Below are 21,843 nucleotides of genomic sequence, written 5' to 3'. Positions count from 1 at the left end.
TGGTCAGATTTTACTTGATTATCAGAGGTTTGTGGGTTTGTTCCAGAGGTATTTATTGCCTTCGTCTTCTGGGGTTGTACCGCGTAATGAAACTCCAAATGATCAACCTTCGGTGCCTCCTCATTCTGGGGTTCTGCCTAGTACTGAGGCTTTGAATGATCACCCTCCAGTGCCTTCTCTTTCTGGGGCTTTACTGACTGTTGAGATTTCTCCTGAGCAACCTTTGTAAAGGCTCCCTCTTCTTTGTTTATTTTGATTCATGTATATTTACATATTTGTAACTTATCGGAGATATCAATAAATAAGCTTTGCTTCATTTCAACGTATTGTGTTAAATACACCAAAGCCTTCTTCACTAAGTTCTTTGAATTTTTTCTTTTGTTGAAGCTTGTATATTGAAGCTTTGTGAGTGAAGCATGTAGGTTGAGGTAGTGCTCCCTTAATTTCCTGAATGAGGAAAACTTCTCGGTTGGAGACTTAAAATATCCAAGTCACTAAGTAGTCGTGAACCTTCTAGTACCTATGTGTAGTAGCATATGGTAGGAGTCCCCCAAGTTTCTGGTCGATGGAGTTGATGAAGGAGGTGTCTTGCTAGTAGCCAAGTTTCCAAAGTAACAAAACTTCACCATTTTCCTTTCTAAGTGGTAGCCCAAAACTTCTCCTTCATATATATTTGTTATGAAAGTTGTTAGGCCCAAAGAAGAGGAGGCCTAGGCCTTTTTTTTTTTCGAATTTTCAAATTTCTAAAGAAAAAAAAAAATATATATATATATATATATATTAAGCTTTGGTGTTGAAGCTTTGTAGGTGAAGCTTTGAGGTTGAAGCTTTGTTGGGTACCATGAATTGATTTTGCTTCACACTATCTTGATCAAGAGTGTGTGAAGCTTTGTAGGTGAAGCTTTTGTGTTGAAGATTTGTAGGTGAAGCTTTGAAGTTGAAGCTTTTGTAGGTGAAGCTTTGGAGTTGAAGCTTTTGTAGGTGAAGCTTTGGAGTTGAAGCTTTTGTAGGTGAAGCTTTGGAGTTGAAGTTTTGTAGGTGAAGCTTTTGTGTTGAAGCTTTGTAGGTGAAGCTTTTGTGTTGAAGCTTTGTAGGTGAAGCTTTGGAGTTGAAACTTTTGTAGGTGAAGCTTTTATGTTGAAGCTTTGTAGGTGAAGCTTTTGTGTTGAAGCTTTGTAGGTGAAGCTTTGGAGTTGAAACTTTTGTAGGTGAAGCTTTTATGTTGAAGCTTTGTAGGTGAAGCTTTTGTGTTGAAGCTTTGTAGGTGAAGCTTTGGAGTTGAAGCTTTGTAGGTGAAGCTTTTGTGTTGAAGGTTTGTAGGTGAAGCTTTTGTGTTGAAACTTTGTAGGTGAAGCTTTGGAGTTGAAGCTTTTGTAGGTGAAGCTTTGGTGTTAAATTTGTTGTGTTGAAGCTTTGTAGGTGAAGCTTTATAGGTGAATCTTTGGTGTTGAAGCTTTGTAGGTGAAGCTTTGGAGTTGAAACTTTATAGGTGAGACTTTGGTGTTGAAGCTTTGTAGGTGAAGCTTTTGTTAACACCATAAATTGATTTTGCTTCACACTATCTTGATCAAGAGTGTGTGAAGATTTTGAGAATTGTAGTTGCCCTCCATTGATGAAGCTTTCTTGACACCATAAATTGATTTTGTTTCACACTATCTTGATCAAGAGTGTGTGAAGCTTTTGAGACTTGTAGTTGCTTTTCATTGATGAAGCTTTGTTTACACCATAAATTGATTTTGCTTCACACTATCTTGATCAAAAGTGTGTGAAGCTTTTAAGATTTGTGGTTGTCCTCCATTGATGAAGCTTTTGATTTCCACCATAAATTGGTTTTGCTTCACACTATCTTGATCAAGAGTGTGTGAAGCTTTTGAGAATTGTGGTTGTCCTCCATTGATGAAGCTTTTGATTTCCACCATAAATTGGTTTTGCTTCACACTATCTTGATCAAGAGTGTGCGAAGCTTTTGAGAATTTGTAGTTATCCTCCATTGATGAAGCTTTTGATTTCCACCATAAATTTGTTTTGCTTCACACTATCTTGATCAAGAGTGTGTGAAGCTTTTGAGAATTTATAGTTGTCCTCCATTGATGAAGCTTTGTTGAATTTCTCAATTTCCCTTTTTTGATTTTTTTTTTTTGGGAAAACTAGAAATTTGAAAATGTGGGAGAGACAACATATACAAATTTTGCTTCCACACTGTTGAGCAAGAGTTGTGATGCAAGCCACACCTTGTAGTAGTTGAAGGTTTGGATGAACCATATAAATTGAATTTGCTTTGAACAGTCTTGATCAAAAGTGTGTGAAGCTTTCTACGAGTTGTAGTGTTTGCATTGTTACAGAAGAGAAATGTCTGAAGCAGATGCAAGAGGGCTGAAGAGCTTGATCTTCGTATACCATGCACTGAAGTCGTTGTTGGCTTGCAATAAGACTTTGTTAGTGACTATAACTCTTGTTAGGCATGAGTGCTCCCCTAGTTGAGTTGTAAAGCTTGAGGGTTTTTGATTATTTGTGAATGCTAGGAGTTCACATGTACAAGTTGTACCACTCGCCTTCTGGTTGGTGGAATGAATGGTGAGTTGCTTTAATCACTTGGTTGGTGGTACGAAGGTGAGTTCCTTCATCACATTTCATCACCTGGTTGGTGGCATGAAGATGAGTTCCTTCTTCACTTGGTTGGTGGCATGAGTGGCAAGTTGCCAAATGATATTAGAGTACAGGTTGTACATTTCATCACCTGGTTGGTGGCATGAAAGAGAGTACGGGTTGTACATTTCATCACTTAGTTGGTGGCATGAAGATGAGTTACTTCTTCACATTTCATCACCTGGTTGGTGGCACGAATGTGAGTTCCTTCTTCACCTGGTTGGTGATAAGAGTGGCAAGTTGCCAAATAATATTAGAGTATTGGTTGTACATTTCATCACCTGGTTGGTGGCACGAATGTGAGTTTCTTAATCACCTAGTTGGTGAGAATAAGGGCAAGGTGTCGAGGCACATTGTATCAAGTGTTGAATGACACAAAGTATGTTGAACCCTTTCGAAGCACAGTTGGCTTATGTATGGATGTGTTGGAATGTATGATGTTTATGTATGAATGTGTTGGAATGTATGATATTTATGTTGATTGACATGAGTGATGCTTATGAATGTTTTGCTATGCATGAAGGGATCCATGCTTTTGATATGTCAACCATGTTGGTTGTAACACTTAGTATCACATACTTTGTGTCAAAGTACGCATATTGAAACTCTGAGTTGGAGTATAGGGGTAGGTCAGCGTAGACCAAGTGTTCCAGTGCTATGAATGCAAAAGACTCAGAAGAAGTTGTCTGAATTCCCTCTTCTTTAAACATTTTCCAAATGGCTTGTGTGACAAAAGATCTCAAGCGATTGAAGGTCCAAAACATTTGTAATGTGTATGCCTTCTTATAATAGCATTTCCTTCAGTACCTAGTCCTCCACTTTGAAAGAGTGAGGCTTGGCCCCATAGTCATAATAGTCGACGGTACGTTCACCTCTAGTTGTCTTGATACGAACTTTTATCCTTCTTGTTGTAATGGGCTTACCGAGAGTAAAAATTTTTTCCTCTTACCAACAGATAAATACGTTTAGTGACTTAGCGAGTAGCTAAATGAGGCAGGAGATGATGCAATGAGTGTTTGAATCGTCAAGATCTCCTCACTTGGTAGAACTTGACTTCCACTTCCTACTTGTTGATAGGGGTTAACCATATGGGGGTTCCCTTGGTATGTCCTTGTTTCGGCGGAGGCATGGTTGTAAGCTTGTGCCATCACCTCAGAGTAAGTCTTCCAAGTGTTGGCATTGATCATGTACTTGAAGAAACAATCATATAAGCCTGCCATAAAGGCTTTGAGGGCGGTTTTGTCATCTGCCTCAGTGCAGCGAGAATACTTATGGCTGAAGCGACTGGCATACTCTCGTTGTGACTCATCCGGCTTCTGGAAAATAGTGTATAAGTCATCTGCAGAATGTAAGCGATCGGTCTGGAAAATGTATTGAGAGACAAACAGTTTCCTTATTTCCTCAAATGAGTTTACTGTCTCGAGTGGAAGACGACAATACCATTTTAGAGCTTCGCCAGAAAGGGTGGAAGGGAAGAGAAGATATCGCTCTTCGTCGGTGTGCATCCGGTATGCCATGGTGGACTCAAAGAGGTTAAAGTGTTCAATCGGGTCCTCATTTCCATTATAGAGTTGCAAGCCAAGCTTCTGCTTTGTCTTTACTTGGAGCGGGGTGTCGAGGATCCTCCTTGTACTGGGCCAGGCCTAGGTTGGTTCCAATTAGGTATCTCAGCTTGTCGTTTGACCTTCAACTTGTTTACTTCCTTAAGGAGCTGTAGGACAAGAAGGTCCTGTGTGGAGTCATGTACCACTGAAGCTTTCTTTCGTAAATCTACATCTCCTCTTGGAAGTAGGAAGGTTTGATCAAGAGCATGTGATTTTTCCCTGGACTCGCCGTACTAACTTCCAAGGTATGTCTGTCGGAACATCTCTGAGTCCCTTGTACCTTCATGTTCCTCTTGGACCTGTCGCTCATTCCTTAAATTGGCAACTGGCCTGGGTCGTGGGAGGGGACTGAGTCTTTCAGAAACCCTTAGGTCATTGATCTTCGAGCTTATGTGAAGGGGATTCTCTCGACGTTGCTTTAGGAAGTCTTGACAGTCACAGTAAACAACTTTCGATTCTTCTAACCCTTCTGCAAGGAGGTGTCTTCCTCCACTTCTCCTGCTTCGGGTCGAAGTAGCTGGGTTGAGAGAAGTCTCATGTTGATCAATGTTTTGATGATTAGCTCGCTCCTCATCAGGGATACCCATGTCGAAGGAAGGTGACCCTCCGTGTTGGGGGGCACCCAGATAATGGTTGATGCCCACAGGGGCAACAAGCTCGCATGTTTAAGTGCACCTAGTTTCGTGAAGCGTCTCGAAGAGTTTCTCATATTGTTCCTGAAAGATCTCATTCTTTATTGCTATCTTGTTGTTCTGAGCCTTCAGCTCCTCGACTTTAGCTTGACGAACGAGCTTCTTTCATTCCTTCACACTAGGTGTGAGGGGGGTGTCATTCTGCGTGCTGTGGCTTCCTTCGCTCCTCATGTTAGAGAGGGATGCTTGGTCAAAAGAGAGTGTACGAATGGCGGAAACCAACTTGACAAAGCTGAAGAGAGTAGGAAAAAGTGCGATTCCCACAGACGACGCCAAATGTTAATGCACAAAATCAGTGAGGACTTTGGTACAACAGAAAGTGTTAAGTTTGTGACATTCGCTAGTTTGCTCTGGTCACTAGTGTGGATAAGTATGTAAATGGATATAGACAGGGAAGCAAACACAAGATGTACGTGGTTCACCCAGATTGGCTACGTCCACGGAGTAAAGGAGTTCTCATTAATTGTGAAGGGTTTACACAAGTACATAGGTTCAAGCTCTCCTTTAGTGAGTACTAGTGAATGATTTAGTACAAATGACATTAGGAAATATTGTGGGAGAATAATCTCCTTTTATAGAAGGGAGTTTCTAGCTTTGTTTTGACATTGACACGTGTCGTGTTGTGATTGGCTTCTGATGTTAACATGTGTCGCGCTATGATTGGCTTCTGATGTCGACACGTGTCGCGCTGTGATTGGCCTCCTGGTTGGAGGGAAACTCTTCTGGGTCCTTGACGGTATAACATTGACCGGTGCTCGATAGTTTCGGGATTGGTCAAGTATGGTACAAACACATTTTTTTTAAATAAAAAATAATATTGTTTCTTTTGAGGAAAAGAGCCAAAACCCAAAACAGTATCAGAAATTAATATTTACAGTCTTAATTTGAATGATCCGATTTGTTTTTATATACCTCGAGATCACATATGCTAAAAATGGCAAAAAACCGACATTCAGATATTAGGTAATAGGACGAAACCTTTCAATTGTTATAAACAAAAACTCACGATTTAACGGTTATTTTAACTCTGATGTTGCTGATTTTTTACAACTCACTCCTTAACCCTATAAGAGTACGATGAATGAATTCGATCTTCAATTTAAAATATTTGCACTAGTAGATACCACAAATATTATGTTCTACTTAATGGAAGTATAAAATAAACTCCTAGTGTTTGGTGAATCTATCGTTTTCAAGGAATACACATTTTACAAAACTAGTTTCAATAATCTAACCATCAAACTTGTTGTATATGCTCCAAGATTAGATACATAAAAAACTGCAAAAAACAAACATTCAAATATTAGGTAACGGGACAAAACCTTTCAATAGTTATAAATAAAAACTCATGATTTAACGGTTATTTTAACTCAGATTTTGTTGATTTTTTACAACTACACTCCTCAACCCTATAAGAGTATGATGAATGAATTTAATCTTCAATTTAAAATATTTGCACTAGTGGATACCACAAAATATTATGTTCTACTTAATGGAAGTATAAAATAAACTCCAAGTGTTTGGTGAATCTATCGTTTTAAAGGAATACACATTCTACAAAACTAGTTTCAACAATCCAACCGTCAAACTTGTTTGTATATGCTCCAAGATCGCATACGTAAAAAATCGCAAAAAACAAACATTTAGATATCAAGTAACGGGACGAAACCTTTCGACGGTTATAAACGAAAACTCACGATTTAACGGTTATTTTAACTTTGATTTTGCTAATTTTTTACAGCTACACTCCTCAACCTTATAAGAGTACGATGAACAAATTCAATCTTCAGTTTAAAATATTTGCAGTAGTGGATAAGTTATACTTTGTGCAATGTCCACGGCAAATGTTATGAGTTAACAAAGGCATGCAAATTATTTCTTTATCATAGAATACTATATTAAGTTATACACCTTTTTGCTCAACGGTTTTATTTTTAATTTTAAGGTCCAATCTTCTCCATATGTATTCTAAGTTATATGATCTATTTATTGTAGAATTTAAATTAAGTATCAAACTTACTTCAAGAATATTCCTTGTAAATAATTGATTCCAACAAAACCACATGCCTTAAAAATTTATTCTGACAAAGAAAATATTTTGTCGGAAAAAATATGATTACTTCCGACAACAACTAATCACCCTCGAAAATATAAAAGTATTACCAAGAGGACTTTTTTCCCTCAAAAATAAAAAAATATTACCGAGAGGACTTTTTTTTCCTTCGAAAATACTAAATCAATTTCGTCAACATGAGTAAACCTTTGGAAATAACCATTCTATTTCCGATAAGAACTTTACTTGTCATTAATACAATTTGCGCCAATTCTTCCCGTCAAACAAAAGTGCATTTCCGACAAAACTTGAGACTTTTTCTGAGGACATTATGTGCGTTGGTAATAAAAACTTGTTTCATGCCATGTTACCGACGACCTATATTTTATGGTCGCAAAATGTGCTTTTTACAACGATTTTCTTGGACCCTCGGAAAATCTTCGTCGGTAATAACTATATTTTTTTTGTAGTGCAATGCATACGTACTTAAAAATAATATAATTAGAATACCTAGATGTGGAGCCTAAAATAATCCCAAAAATTCTAGAGGCGAGACGTGGACTTTTGCTCAAGAAAGACAAGATTGCCCTCATTAAATAGGTAGGCTCCTCAGATAATCCTACATGCAGCTTAGCAGCCATGAAGGTTCATATAGCTAAACATGAACGCACAACTTACCTGCCCTAGGCAAGGAAAAGTCAAATCATTAAAGATAAGGATTAATTACCCAAATCATATCTTTAATACATCTCCAATTGAAGATTGACTCCATTCAAGTAAGTAATCCCTATTTAAATCGATTAGGGATATTTACACAATTATCTCAAGATATTATTTTCTATTTAATATCTTGAGAATATTCTTTCTGCAAACCTTGGCCAATAGGATGCCGCCATGTGTAGTAAAACCTTAACACTATGGCTGACCCTCTCCCTTTATATATATCTCCAATTTTACCAAATTTCGGTAAATTTTTGCTACCCTAAAAAAGCCCTAAACACTTACTCTTTTCAAAGAAACTAACTTGAGCATTGGATATCCATTGGCCTAAACCCCCCCCCCCCGGTTCCCCACCCCACCACCTCGTGGATGCCTGAGGCTTAGGTCTTTCATCAAAGGTATTGATTGTTTTGTAGGTGCATTTTCGTCAAAGTAAGAGACAATGGAAATTTGCATTGAGACTAGACACACATACACACACAAATTTATATATATATATATAGGCTATTTTTAGCTATAACATATGTACTATCCACCAAATCTCACTTTACCCGCTACACTCTAAATTATCTCACTTTACCATTTATGCTTTTCCTCCGTATCCCACTTTACACCCTGTACTCTATATTATCTCACTTTACCACATGCGTTTTTCATTTGTGTCATACTTTACTCCTACACTCTATATTGTCTCACTTTAACACTTGCACTCATCCTCAGTGTCCCACTTTACTCTACTCCGTCAAATACCCTAAAAGGTCTGTTGATTGTGCTGATGTGTCATAGACAATTTACTCTTTTCAACTACTTTGGTTGTGTGGCATGTGACATGACACGTTAGTGGAACCTACAACAAAATTAGCTTTTTATGCCACACATTGCATGCCAAAAAACATTCGCAGCACACAGTGGGCGTGCCATAAAAACTCATGCTGTAAAAGGCCTATTTCATTTATGGCATGCATTTGCATGCCAGAAATGATACAAATTTGCAATCACGACACTACATAGTGCGCCATAAAAGGCAGTATGCTATTTAAGGCATCAAATGCACACCTTATCTTCTATTTAATTTTTTTTAATATTAGTTAATTCTCTGCTTATCTAACTTTATATAAACATATGTTAGACCATCTCCAAAGGGAATGTCAAATTATAAGAGTCAAATAACAATTGATAGCTGATGTGGCAATATGAAGTCTTGTGTCAAATTTTGTACTTTTCAGCCGAATAGTGAAATATTATTTTCTTATTTAAATAGAATTTTAAATGGTTGTAATTATTAAAAAAATATTGAAACAAAATTTCTATTGGTTGAAATGTTAGTAGAATAAGAGGCATTACCATTAAAATGAATTAAAAATAAATTAGTTATTGATGTCAAATTTGACTCATGATCACAAATCCTTCAAATCTATTCAGCAAATAACACTTCGGTTGAATAGACTTTTGATTTTAATATGCATAATAGCATTCCATTTAAGATTTTGACATCTTATTTGGAGATACCCTTACACATTTGTTTTTTAATAGCAGAATGATTGCAATTATAAATTAACAAATCTCAAGTACAAGCTTAGCAAGTTTATGGGCTACCCATTACAATCTATAGGAACAAAATGAAAATTTATATCAGGCAGCCTAGAAGCCAACAACTTGGCGTCATCCACCAGGGATCGAACTCTCAAAAGATCTTCACTGAAACTTTACACCACTGCAAGTACCGTACCCGAATTGCTTTCCACAACTACACAGGTCAAGCCTATGTCAGATACAAACTGTGAGTCTAAACACAATGCTATTCTAGATACAAAAAACATAATAATCAATTGTAAAATAAATTTTTGTTGAAACTTTAAACTATAACTCTATTTCAAATTCAAAATCTCTATTTGAAATTTCAAAATATAAAAGTTTATAAGAATGCAACCTAGCTAAAATAATAATTTAAAAACATATTGTCAATATTGAAGGGAATGTCATCAAACTTCTCATTTGAATATTTTTGTTTCAGCTTCTCAGCTTACTTCTCATCATGTAATGTTGCACAATAATTCAAATTATCTATTTTTCAAGTCACCCTTTGAATAGTTGAGTTTCTATGAATATATGTAAGCTCAATATATACAAACATATTTTCTCTTTTTGGTGGCAAGACAAAACATATTTCAACATGGCAAAAATCTATAAAAAGGGAGAAATGAAACTAAAAGAATCGATCACATAACAATTTGAGACTTGCGTTTCAAAAAGGAAAAAAAAAATTTGAGGCTTGATGATGCGTAAAATAATTAACACACAAAATTAAACCCTCTTTTTGACAATTGTAGTATAGATGTAAGTAGGGTATCGTTCTAGGCCGGGGATTAGGAGGGATTGCTAATCTATTCTAAATTAATTTAAAAATATTAAATAAGACTCAAGGACACAAAATTAGGCTAAAAACTCTAATAACTCGAAACACACTTAAAATGACTCAAAATAATGAAAACAATTAAATTAAACACTAGGAACTGAAATGGACGGAAATTAAATTAAAAGACTAACAATAAAGAAAACTAACTAAATAATATAATTTAATAATGGATGGGTGTTTGGTTTTGATGAAAAGTAAATTAAACTTAATTAAATTACAGAATTGACAAAAACATAAAATTAAGGTAAAATGATAAATGACGGACTAGCTAGAGGGTTCTTCTCCACACATGTTATACTTGCATACAAAATGATTTCCAGTTGTTCTTTTAATAAATTGTAAATTTCAATACTCCAGATTAACCGTGAACAGCACTTTTTTAATCTTCAAGTTTTCCTTAAGTTATTGAATTGGACGGGAAAACGCATACAACAATTCAAAACATTCTTCAAAAGTCCCCTACGTGAAAAGCACAATAGAGATACAATCAAAGATCATTAAACTTTGTGAAACCTATAAGCATTGACGAGGCATTCGTAACTATGAAAAGCATGATACTCTTGCCAAGAATTTACTTAACGTGATTGTGACTAGCAACCTTTACTACTTGTGAAAATAAGTTCATAACGATTAGGTGAAATTCACTTATATTCTAGCATCAAATTCATGCATGTAAATTAAGCGTGCACTCTCAACCAACATACACAAATCAGTTTTTATACGAACGGATAAGTAAATTGAAATCACAACTTATGAAATCACAACCGAAGGTAATCAATTCATATTACAAATATATTCATGGTTTTGAATTAACCTCTAGCCAAAATAAAATTTAATTACACATTATTAAAACAGAAATAAAATATAGATTTAGAAAGATTTAACCGAGAGAGAGGAGAGTGCTTGCTGCTTCTGCCCTCGGTCTGTCCTCTCTGTTTTCTGCACACTGCCTCTCTCGTCAGTCTCTCTGCTTCTATCTTCTTATTTCTTTTTTTTTTTTCGCACACTTAGTCTTCCCTGTCCTCTCGCGTCAGTCTCTCCCCTGCCTCTGTTCTTCTGCCCTCACGCTGCCTAAGGCAGCTTCCTGCTTCTCTCCTCTTCGGTTTTCTGCTGCCGCAAGGCAGCAGTCTGCCTTTCTTTTATTTTTTTATTCTGTTTTTTTTTTCTTTCTTTTCTCACGCTGCTCCAAAGCAGCCTCCCTGCAATCCTCTCTCGCTGCCAAAGGCAGCGCCCCTTCTCCAGCTCCCAAGACCGCCCTACTCTCTCTCTCTTCTCCTGCGTCTTCTTATCCTTTCTCACCGAGGCCCCCCTTCTTCTGCGAGCTGTCAGTCTTTTTCCCCTTCTTTGGATTCTTTTTCCGTCCCCCGTGTGGACTCCTCCATTTTCTCTGCTTTGCCAGTTGCTGTCCCCTAATTCTTCTGACTTCCTTGGATCCCTTTGTCGCTGACCTGCTTTCCTCCAGCTGCAAAGGCAGCTTGCTTTCCTCTATATTCTCCTCCCGATGCTCTCCTTTTATTTTCATTTAGTTTCTAGCAGCCCCACATAGCAGAAAAATAAGTTCTTTGGATCATGTTACTCCTACAAACACAATATATCAAAAGTATCATAAATACTTAAAGCTTTCAAATAAATTAGACAAGAAAAGAAATATAAAATGATGAAATATAAAGTTTAAATATTGGTTTATCATTTAGCGTCACAATGGTTTAGCAATATTGTAATTTAAATTTGCTTTTCACGAATAAAATTTCACTTATTCTATTTTTATTTTCTTTGCATAACAAATCCTATAAACACAAAAATAACGTAAATAGCTCAAAAATATAAGGAACTAACTAAGAAAAGACGAGTGAATTCGAAGTAAAAATATATATAAATATGATCCGATCAAATACCCCCACACTTAACTTTTGCTAGTCCTCGAGCAAAACCAAGAAAACTAGAAAAAGTACTAACATGAAAAACATTAGTTTCCCCCTATGTGACCCTCATAGAATTTCATTCAAGAAAACAAATCATCAAGAACCATAGCTAGCATCAAGGAACTAATCCAAGTTCATCTTCCTTATTCAAATATTAGCAGTAATCTTTGAATCATCCTTGAAGTGTAGTGTGTGAGATAGCCATGCTAATGCAATTTCAAGTTTTTATTTTTAAAATCATCATATGCAAACTAGTAACCTTCTCACGGGATATACACTCAATCACATATGTGTTTAGTTTTAGTGTGTTTCGCTCAAAGAAACAAATGTGAAATTTCTACCATAAGCTTGCATAAAGATCACTTCTCCACAGTCATAATTGCAAAACTTAAATCAAGAGGACTTTTATTGGATGTAATGAGGCTTAGGGATAGGGTTATTGAAACGAAAGAATAGGAAAACACAAGTTCCAAGCTACATTTCAAGCAATTCTTTTCTTTAGATTTATAAGAACTCAAGCTCTCCAGCAATTCTTCTAGCACCTCCAACCATACTCTTAAACTGAACTTTAAAAACTTTTTATTTTCTTTTTATACAATCTTTTTTTTTTTTTTTTTTTTTTTTTTTTTTTTTTTAATCACAAACATGAAATACCCCCACACTTATTCTTTTGCCAAACATCTTCACAGTACTTCACAAACGTTTCTCATAAGACAATTTCGCATTGCTCACTTGGAAAGGGTAAGGAAAAATGTTTCAGGTATAAGGGTAGACATATCTGGTGATAAGAAATAAAAGGCTCAACATACACGGCTCAAATTGGCAATCTAATGATATCATTTTTCTTTGGGAAACATGGTTATTTGGGCCATGGTGGTAAACCTAATGCCTCTATCATTTCCAAGTTCATGCAATCAATGACAAACATTTCGAAAGATCGTTACGCAAGTTCTAGAGATGTATCTCACATAAGTTCATCACACATGAAAGAATAGGAGTGTATGAAAAATGCACACACTTTCAATCGGCTCAAAAACTCACATAGGATGTATATGGTCACTAAATTCACATATGAAGCTTTAAGTCATACTTTAGTTTCACATCAACAAGGCTATGTGCATTTGGTTTTTCAAAGATGATCAAACATGTACAAAACTAACAAGAGAATTAGGAATTTCATAAAACACATGTTAACTAAGTTCTTGATAATCGTGATTCAAATTTGATCTAATTATATCATTGGGTCGGGAAACTAACAAAAATCTAATTCAAAACAATAAGGGAAACAAGACAATATTTTTGGATTTTTAAATTTTCCGAAATTTTTTTAATTTTTTTTTTTTAAAGAAAACAAAACTAATTAAGAACACAAAAAAAAAACAACAACACAGAGACAAATGAAATTCTGGAGATTTCTACCCCCACACTTAAACTTGACATTGTCCCCAATGTCAGAAAACACTATAATGCAAAAATAAATAAAATAAACAAAATAATAAAAAAACAAAATAAAGCAATTGGACTGAAAACTTCCCTAATTTGCAGTAAAATCAAGCGATGACCCCCAAGCTAAAATTCTGCAATCAACTTCAAGGGTGGAAATAACCAAAAGTTCCTGCAAAGAAAAGAAATAATTCAGTTAAGTACGCAAGAAAATTAATTAAAAAAAAATTGCAAACGAAAAATTGAAAATTACGATAAAAGATAATGAATAAAACTAATAAGTAATCATTGGTCGTGCTTGTTGACTTTCCACAGCTTTCCTCTTGAACAGGGTGACACTTAGCTTTTCACTTGCAAGTGATGATTTTATGATATTGTACGGCGAAGCTTTGCTCTTTGGTTATGTTGCAGTTCCTTATTTATTCTCCAAGCAGATGTGGCAGCTTCTCTAGTTCCTCAGTTCGGACTCCTTCCGCTGGGATGATTGTGCAAGCTGCATTCTTCTCTGCTTGTTTCTTCTGCACAACGGGCAGGCACGAGGGAAAGGTGTTGGTCTGTTTCTTTCTTCAATCTTTCCAAGTGCCCACCTCTTGCTTTCTTTCTCCTTGTTCCTAGCTGAATTGTCTCCACATGCTTCGAGGTATCATTTTCACTTCCCTTACTGTCCCCCAGGCAGATGTGGTAGACGAAGAGAAAGCATAAAATGATGAAGATGAGTACTCGAGAGCAAGGCTAGGTAAGCAATCAGGAAGGGGTTCCAGGCAGTTGGCTCCAGATCGGAAGATTGATACCAAATGCTGGCTGATTGCTCTCTTTCTCCTTGTCGGAAAACAAAGACAAGGAGAAGGACATGGAGAAAGCATGATATGAGATACTCTTGCTTTCAACCTTTATGATATGAAATACTTTTGCTTTGAATGGGTTGTTCGCAGGAGTATCCCAAGGAATGAGGAACACAGAGTGGCTCGAGAGGATTCTTTGGGAATGCATTTTCGGATATGAAGAAGTGTTGAAAGGGTGTGCTGAGAGAGTGTGCTTTTGCTGTGGAAGGCGAAGGTAGAAACTTATAGGACTTGTCTTCACAACCGGAACTGTTCTCTCACTCATTGTCGGCAGCCGGTGGATGGATGAATAGTACAAATTACGCGCTTTCTGACAAAGCTGCCCGTAATTTCCGCAAAGCTGCCAGTTGCATGTGACAAATGCTGACTAGGCAGAGAGAGACAGATGGTTGGAATCGGCACTTCGACAGACTGCCCGTGATTTTCGCAGAGCTGAGTTTGCGTGTGACGGGTGACAACACGTCTGGACGAATTGATCTTGCGAAATCCGGGGTTCGGCTCGTGGTTTCTGAGCAAGCCCAACTTTTAAGAAATGAACGCCTCTTTTGAGAAAAGAATCCGACTTTTGAGAACGGAAACTCCTCTTTTGAGAAAAGAATCCGGCTTTTGAGAAAGGTGCCCCGACTCTTCGATTTGCGAAAGGACGCCTCTCTGAGGAGTGCCTCTTTGATTTCTTCTTTTTATAGAGGCGTTAATTTTGTTCCACAACACACTTGAGTACCCTCCTATAAACACTCCCTTCTTGCACTTGTTTAATCTTGATCATTCCGACTCTCTTCTTTCTTTACCACCTCTGAAAAATGTCTGGCCCTTCTGATCGTCGTTTTGACTTGAACATTGGTGAAGAGGCAGCTCCGCCTTCACCAGACAACATATGGCGGCCATCCTTCATATCCCCTACCGGTCCCCTTACCGTGGGGGATTCGGTGATAAAAAATGATATGACAGCTGCGGTGGTGGCCCGAAACCTTGTCACTCCCAGAGATAACAGACTGCTCGCTAGGCGGTCTGATGAATTGGCGGTTAAGGAGTCTCTGGCTCTTAGCGTGCAGTGTGCGGGTTCCGTATCCAACATGGCCCAACGCCTATATGCCCGAACCCGTCACGTTGAATCCTTGGTGGCTGAAATACAGAGTCTCAAGCAAGAGATTAAAGGGCTCAAGCATGAGAATAAGGAATTGCACAAGCTCGCACACAGCTATGCCACCAGCATGAAGAGGAAGATTGACCAGATGCAGGACACCGATGGTCAAATTTTACTTGATCATCGGAGGTTTGTGGGTTTGTTCCAACCGCATCTGCCTTCGTCTTCTGGAGCGGCACCGCGTAGTGAAGCTCCAACTGATCAACCTCTGCTGCCTCCTCCTTCTGTGGCCCCGCCGACTGCTGAAGCCCCGCCTACTACTGAAGCACCACCCGACCAATGAATACTATTAGTTTACATCATTGTAAAATATTTGTACTTTTTTTTTTTTTTTTTTTAATTTTTTTTTTATTTAAATTTTTTTTTTATTATTTTTTTTTTATGTAATTTTTTTTTTTTTTTATCATTAATTTTAAATTTTATCTTTTTTTTTTATTTTATTTTTATTTTATATATGTAAATTAATGTAAAGAGACTTTGGTTAACCTTCCCCCACACTTAAACTAAATAACACAAACTTACAGAAATCAACCAAATAACACAACTAACTAAACAAAACAAAATGAAAGCAGTAAAGATAAGGGTGGAAGAATGCAAAGCTGATTGGGTTAGTGATTCCAAAGTCTCCCTTTGTTGAATGCTTGGGTTGCCTCCCAAGAAGCGCTTGATTTAACGTCTTTAGCCGGACGCATCTTTCCTTTAAATTTCCCTCGGCTCCATTTGAACCTAAAATCAAAGAAAGAAAAATAAATCAAATATCAAAAGTAAAATACACAAACACCAATATAAACATAAACAAAAACAAAAATAAAAGGATTAGCAAAGTTACTAATCCCCGGCAACGGCGCCAAAATTTGATGCGTAAAATAATTAACACACAAAATTAAACCCTCTTTTTGACAATTGTAGTATAGATGTAAGTAGGGTATCGTTCTAGGCCGGGGATTAGGAGGGATTGCTAATCTATTCTAAATTAATTTAAAAATATTAAATAAGACTCAAGGACACAAAATTAGGCTAAAAACTCTAATAACTCGAAACACACTTAAAATGACTCAAAATAATGAAAACAATTAAATTAAACACTAGGAACTGAAATGGACGGAAATTAAATTAAAAGACTAACAATAAAGAAAACTAACTAAATAATATAATTTAATAATGGATGGGTGTTTGGTTTTGATGAAAAGTAAATTAAACTTAATTAAATTACAGAATTGACAAAAACATAAAATTAAGGTAAAATGATAAATGACGGACTAGCTAGAGGGTTCTTCTCCACACATGTTATACTTGCATACAAAATGATTTCCAGTTGTTCTTTTAATAAATTGTAAATTTCAATACTCCAGATTAACCGTGAACAGCACTTTTTTAATCTTCAAGTTTTCCTTAAGTTATTGAATTGGACGGGAAAACGCATACAACAATTCAAAACATTCTTCAAAAGTCCCCTACGTGAAAAGCACAATAGAGATACAATCAAAGATCATTAAACTTTGTGAAACCTATAAGCATTGACGAGGCATTCGTAACTATGAAAAGCATGATACTCTTGCCAAGAATTTACTTAACGTGATTGTGACTAGCAACCTTTACTACTTGTGAAAATAAGTTCATAACGATTAGGTGAAATTCACTTATATTCTAGCATCAAATTCATGCATGTAAATTAAGCGTGCACTCTCAACCAACATACACAAATCAGTTTTTATACGAACGGATAAGTAAATTGAAATCACAACTTATGAAATCACAACCGAAGGTAATCAATTCATATTACAAATATATTCATGGTTTTGAATTAACCTCTAGCCAAAATAAAATTTAATTACACATTATTAAAACAGAAATAAAATATAGATTTAGAAAGATTTAACCGAGAGAGAGGAGAGTGCTTGCTGCTTCTGCCCTCGGTCTGTCCTCTCTGTTTTCTGCACACTGCCTCTCTCGTCAGTCTCTCTGCTTCTATCTTCTTATTTCTTTTTTTTTTTTTTCGCACACTTAGTCTTCCCTGTCCTCTCGCGTCAGTCTCTCCCCTGCCTCTGTTCTTCTGCCCTCACGCTGCCTAAGGCAGCTTCCTGCTTCTCTCCTCTTCGGTTTTCTGCTGCCGCAAGGCAGCAGTCTGCCTTTCTTTTATTTTTTTATTCTGTTTTTTTTTTCTTTCTTTTCTCACGCTGCTCCAAAGCAGCCTCCCTGCAATCCTCTCTCGCTGCCAAAGGCAGCGCCCCTTCTCCAGCTCCCAAGACCGCCCTACTCTCTCTCTCTCTTCTCCTGCGTCTTCTTATCCTTTCTCACCGAGGCCCCCCTTCTTCTGCGAGCTGTCAGTCTTTTTCCCCTTCTTTGGATTCTTTTTCCGTCCCCCGTGTGGACTCCTCCATTTTCTCTGCTTTGCCAGTTGCTGTCCCCTAATTCTTCTGACTTCCTTGTGTCACGGGCCATGTGTTAAAAACAAAGAAAATGCCCAAGACATCATATATCTAAGCCCATGAAGCCATGTCTTCATGGAAGCTTCTGGAACGTCCCGGAGAAATCAAGAACGTGGCGGAGCATTCAAGATAATCTTAGGGCATTCCGGAACATTCCACACAAGTGTACATATTTAAGCCTCACCTAGAATAATCTAGATTAGGCAAGTTGTATCTAGAACTATGCTAGATATTTTTGGATGTAAGTAGGGGATTCTAGAACCCTCCATTGAGGAGGTGACTTAGGCCTATAAATAGGAGGTAAGGCCATTTGGCCAAACCATCCAAGAATTGTAAGTAATTGTAAAGTTCTCTTAACTTTCAATACAAAGCTTCCTTTCTCCCATCTTCTAAGTGATCTTAGCATTCTCCAAGCTATCTTAGCTTTCTTTGTGATTCGATCCGGGGAAGCGAGGCTTCGAAGGCTTACTTAGCTTGTTCATCGAGGTATTCAAGTCTAAGTGCCGCACGGGCGGAAGGCTTAAAGAGTCATCCCGTGACACTTGGATCCCTTTGTCGCTGACCTGCTTTCCTCCAGCTGCAAAGGCAGCTTGCTTTCCTCTATATTCTCCTCCCGATGCTCTCCTTTTATTTTCATTTAGTTTCTAGCAGCCCCACATAGCAGAAAAATAAGTTCTTTGGATCATGTTACTCCTACAAACACAATATATCAAAAGTATCATAAATACTTAAAGCTTTCAAATAAATTAGACAAGAAAAGAAATATAAAATGATGAAATATAAAGTTTAAATATTGGTTTATCATTTAGCGTCACAATGGTTTAGCAATATTGTAATTTAAATTTGCTTTTCACGAATAAAATTTCACTTATTCTATTTTTATTTTCTTTGCATAACAAATCCTATAAACACAAAAATAACGTAAATAGCTCAAAAATATAAGGAACTAACTAAGAAAAGACGAGTGAATTCGAAGTAAAAATATATATAAATATGATCCGATCACTTGAAGATATCAAAGAATTTGATTGGACTAATTAAGTAGCTAACTTGTCTTTACTACAAGAAAAGTGAGGCTTCCCTAGGTTCAAGTTTTTAGTTTTAGGAAATTATATTGGAGCTTGCATGTTCCTTGAAAAGGACTTACATGCGTATATGGAACTAATTCATCGTCATCATAACATTTTGGTCTAATAATACAATATCGTATATAAGTTTCTACTTACATAATATTGTATTATTAAATTAGATTATGACGTGATGGTGAACCTATACTCCTTAATTAGCTGATTGCTTTGCAAGCGTGCTATCTAGCTAGTTACTGTAGGTATATTCCACAATTCTTCCTTGTAAACCTGAAGATTCATGAATAACGAAAACAACCTTGATGATAGACTCGTAGACAACAATTAAAACACATGATTTTAAAAACAGGCAATAATAAAATGTGTGAAAAAATTCCGTCAACTGCCATTATAATTTCATTATAATGACATATTACAGAATAAACGCGGGTACAAATAATAAGCCTTGAGAGCTAGTTAACTTGTATAATTGCATTAGCACAAGTTTAATTTTTTGATTAATAATAATCAGCTGTATTTGTACGCAGACGACCTGTGTTGCTTCGTTGTGTTATCTATCATTTCATTAATAGCCAATCCCCTTTGCTTCCCCTCACAGCATGCCTAAATTCGGCTCACTTGTGGCAGCACATTCGATTCTCACCGCCGGGGCACCACCACGGTCAAAGGGGATAAAGGGTAGTGAATTGTCGTAACTGCCCTTTGACTTTTATGGGTGTGGCATTTGCAGTGAGGTCACTTGGATGTGAAGATGAATGCTAGAGCATAGACTGAACGAAACTTTGAAATATGTAACTGTAGCACAGTTGTATGTAGGTAACCAATTTAATTATACTTTAGGGTATGCAACTACGTGGCAGATAAATTCAATGATATATTACACTAATCATGATATTTAGATTCAATAATATATTACACTAATCATGATATTTAATTCTGAATAAACCGACCATTTGTAACATTAATTTTTACCATGATTCAAAATATGCAATTCCATTGCCTTATGCATGCATGTATTTTGCATGCAACATGGTCCTTCAAATGAAGAGTGCCCTTGGAATGTGTAGGGTTTGAGTGCCCAAATCAATGAAGCTTCTTTAAGAAGTAATACTAATATACCATGCCCTAGGGCCTAGAATTCGACCACACTCTTTGTATCACATAACCACGCTTTTACCACCTTTCCCGCGTCAACCCCACTCTTGCTAGCTACTATAAACCCTAAGTCTTCCACCCCACCATCAAATCAACCAGAACTCAGAAACTGCCAATTTCTGCTCTGCCCCCTCTCTCTCTCACCCACACAACCGCAAACACACAAACACAAAGAATACACAAGGCCATGGAGGTCATCAAGATTATATTGATCATAGCAACAACCATGGCTTTGTCTATCACTCTCATGACCGTGAAAAGGTTCGGTTATGGAGTAGAAGAAGGAAAAACCCCTTTCACCGACTCGTGGAAAGAGCAACTGGAGGTCGATGAAAACACCTCGCTACTTCCTTCGAAGAGGGTGAGTCGTTTCCTAGCTGAAAAGGATCTGGTTGACAGAAACCCTAGAGCAGCTGACCATTGCCACAAAGACAATGAGGTATGTGCCTACACGCCCCCGGGCTATAAGAACTCAACGTGTTGCAATAACAAGTGCATAGACTTGTCCGAGGACAAGCACAACTGTGGTGCATGCAAGCAGAAGTGCAAGTACACTGAATCGTGTTGTAGGGGGGGTTGCGTGGACACAAATTATGACAAGAGGCATTGTGGCCAATGCAACAGTCCCTGCAAGTTGGGGCAGTTCTGTGTATATGGTCTTTGCAATTATGCGTGATTAAGGTGATCCATAATTTGATTTGATTATGCAATAAAAACCACTATAAACAAATTGGTGGTTCTCAATTAATTATATATAATTAACTATACAGTCTTCGAGTGTTTTCTCTGAATGTAATGATCGATGTTATAACTTTATTTTAGAACTTATATATGTGGTGAGCTTGGAATTTATCAATAGCATTTATATTATATACTTATACATTTTTTTGTTAGAGAGATAATGCATTGCTAATTACAGTCTACATATGGAGACACTGTAGAGTTTGCTTCTTGAATATAATATGGGATTCCTATGGTGTCCATGGTTTTGTTATTTCCTTTCTATACAACATTTTCCTTCGTTAATTAATAGGTGATTTAATTTAATTTTTTACATATATAATTTCAAAACTAATTTACCCCGCCCCATCCCTAACCAATGTCTTAATACTGAGGCACCTTTCATTTGAATCTCTTTATTTCTCTATTAGCTTATGAGGGTTTCGTGTTCTGTGTTCATTTTTTATTGTCTTAATGTCGCTTATATTAAGGGAGATCCAAGTAGGGAGCAAATCTTTTTAACCCCATCAATCCCAAAATAATAGTGCTCCTCCCAAAATACTTATGCTCCTAAATCCCAAAATTTAAGTTTTTAGAATTGATGGCTTAAATTGAGAGACTAGTGTCAAAACTACATCCATTTTTTTATGACAGCCAACTTAACCAATCTTTGGAGTGACAAAGACTCTATTATCTTTGAAACAATCAACATTTTAAAAATATTTATGTAAAGACATCACGGTAAGCAGCATATATATACAAAATATGCATGAATTTGGATCAGAAGCATGAATTTAAAAAGTGCCGCCCAGTCAAAAGTCTCCCTCTATACATGCGCTAATCTTTATCAGGCCATTTGTTTGTTAAGTGATAACTTGATAAGCAAACAAACCAAGCAAGATCCAGCTTTAATATCAGGTGGTGTGCATATATAATACGTACGTACAGTCATTGGATCAAGGGCCCATAACA

At 36.8% G+C, this 21,843-nt stretch overlaps 1 protein-coding gene across 1 annotated transcript; it reads left to right on the top strand.

Annotated features, from left to right (window-relative positions):
- The first annotated feature begins 20,262 nt into the window (after positions 1-20,262).
- Positions 20,263-21,001, top strand: LOC103448383 (stigma-specific STIG1-like protein 1). Its single transcript, XM_008387639.4, has one exon. It carries the CDS (start codon positions 20,339-20,341, stop codon positions 20,825-20,827), a length of 489 nt encoding a protein of 162 aa, XP_008385861.2. The 5' UTR covers positions 20,263-20,338; the 3' UTR covers positions 20,828-21,001.
- The last annotated feature ends 842 nt before the right edge of the window (positions 21,002-21,843 follow it).

The sequence above is a fragment of the Malus domestica genome, chromosome 11, assembly GCF_042453785.1.
Source record: "Malus domestica chromosome 11, GDT2T_hap1".
NCBI lineage: Eukaryota > Viridiplantae > Streptophyta > Magnoliopsida > Rosales > Rosaceae > Malus > Malus domestica.
This window is presented reverse-complemented; position numbering and strand designations above follow the sequence as displayed.

Coding starts and splice junctions, on each gene's coding strand:
- LOC103448383 (XM_008387639.4), top strand. CDS start 20,339: ATGGAGGTCATCAAGATTATATTGATCATAGCAACAACCATGGCTTTG.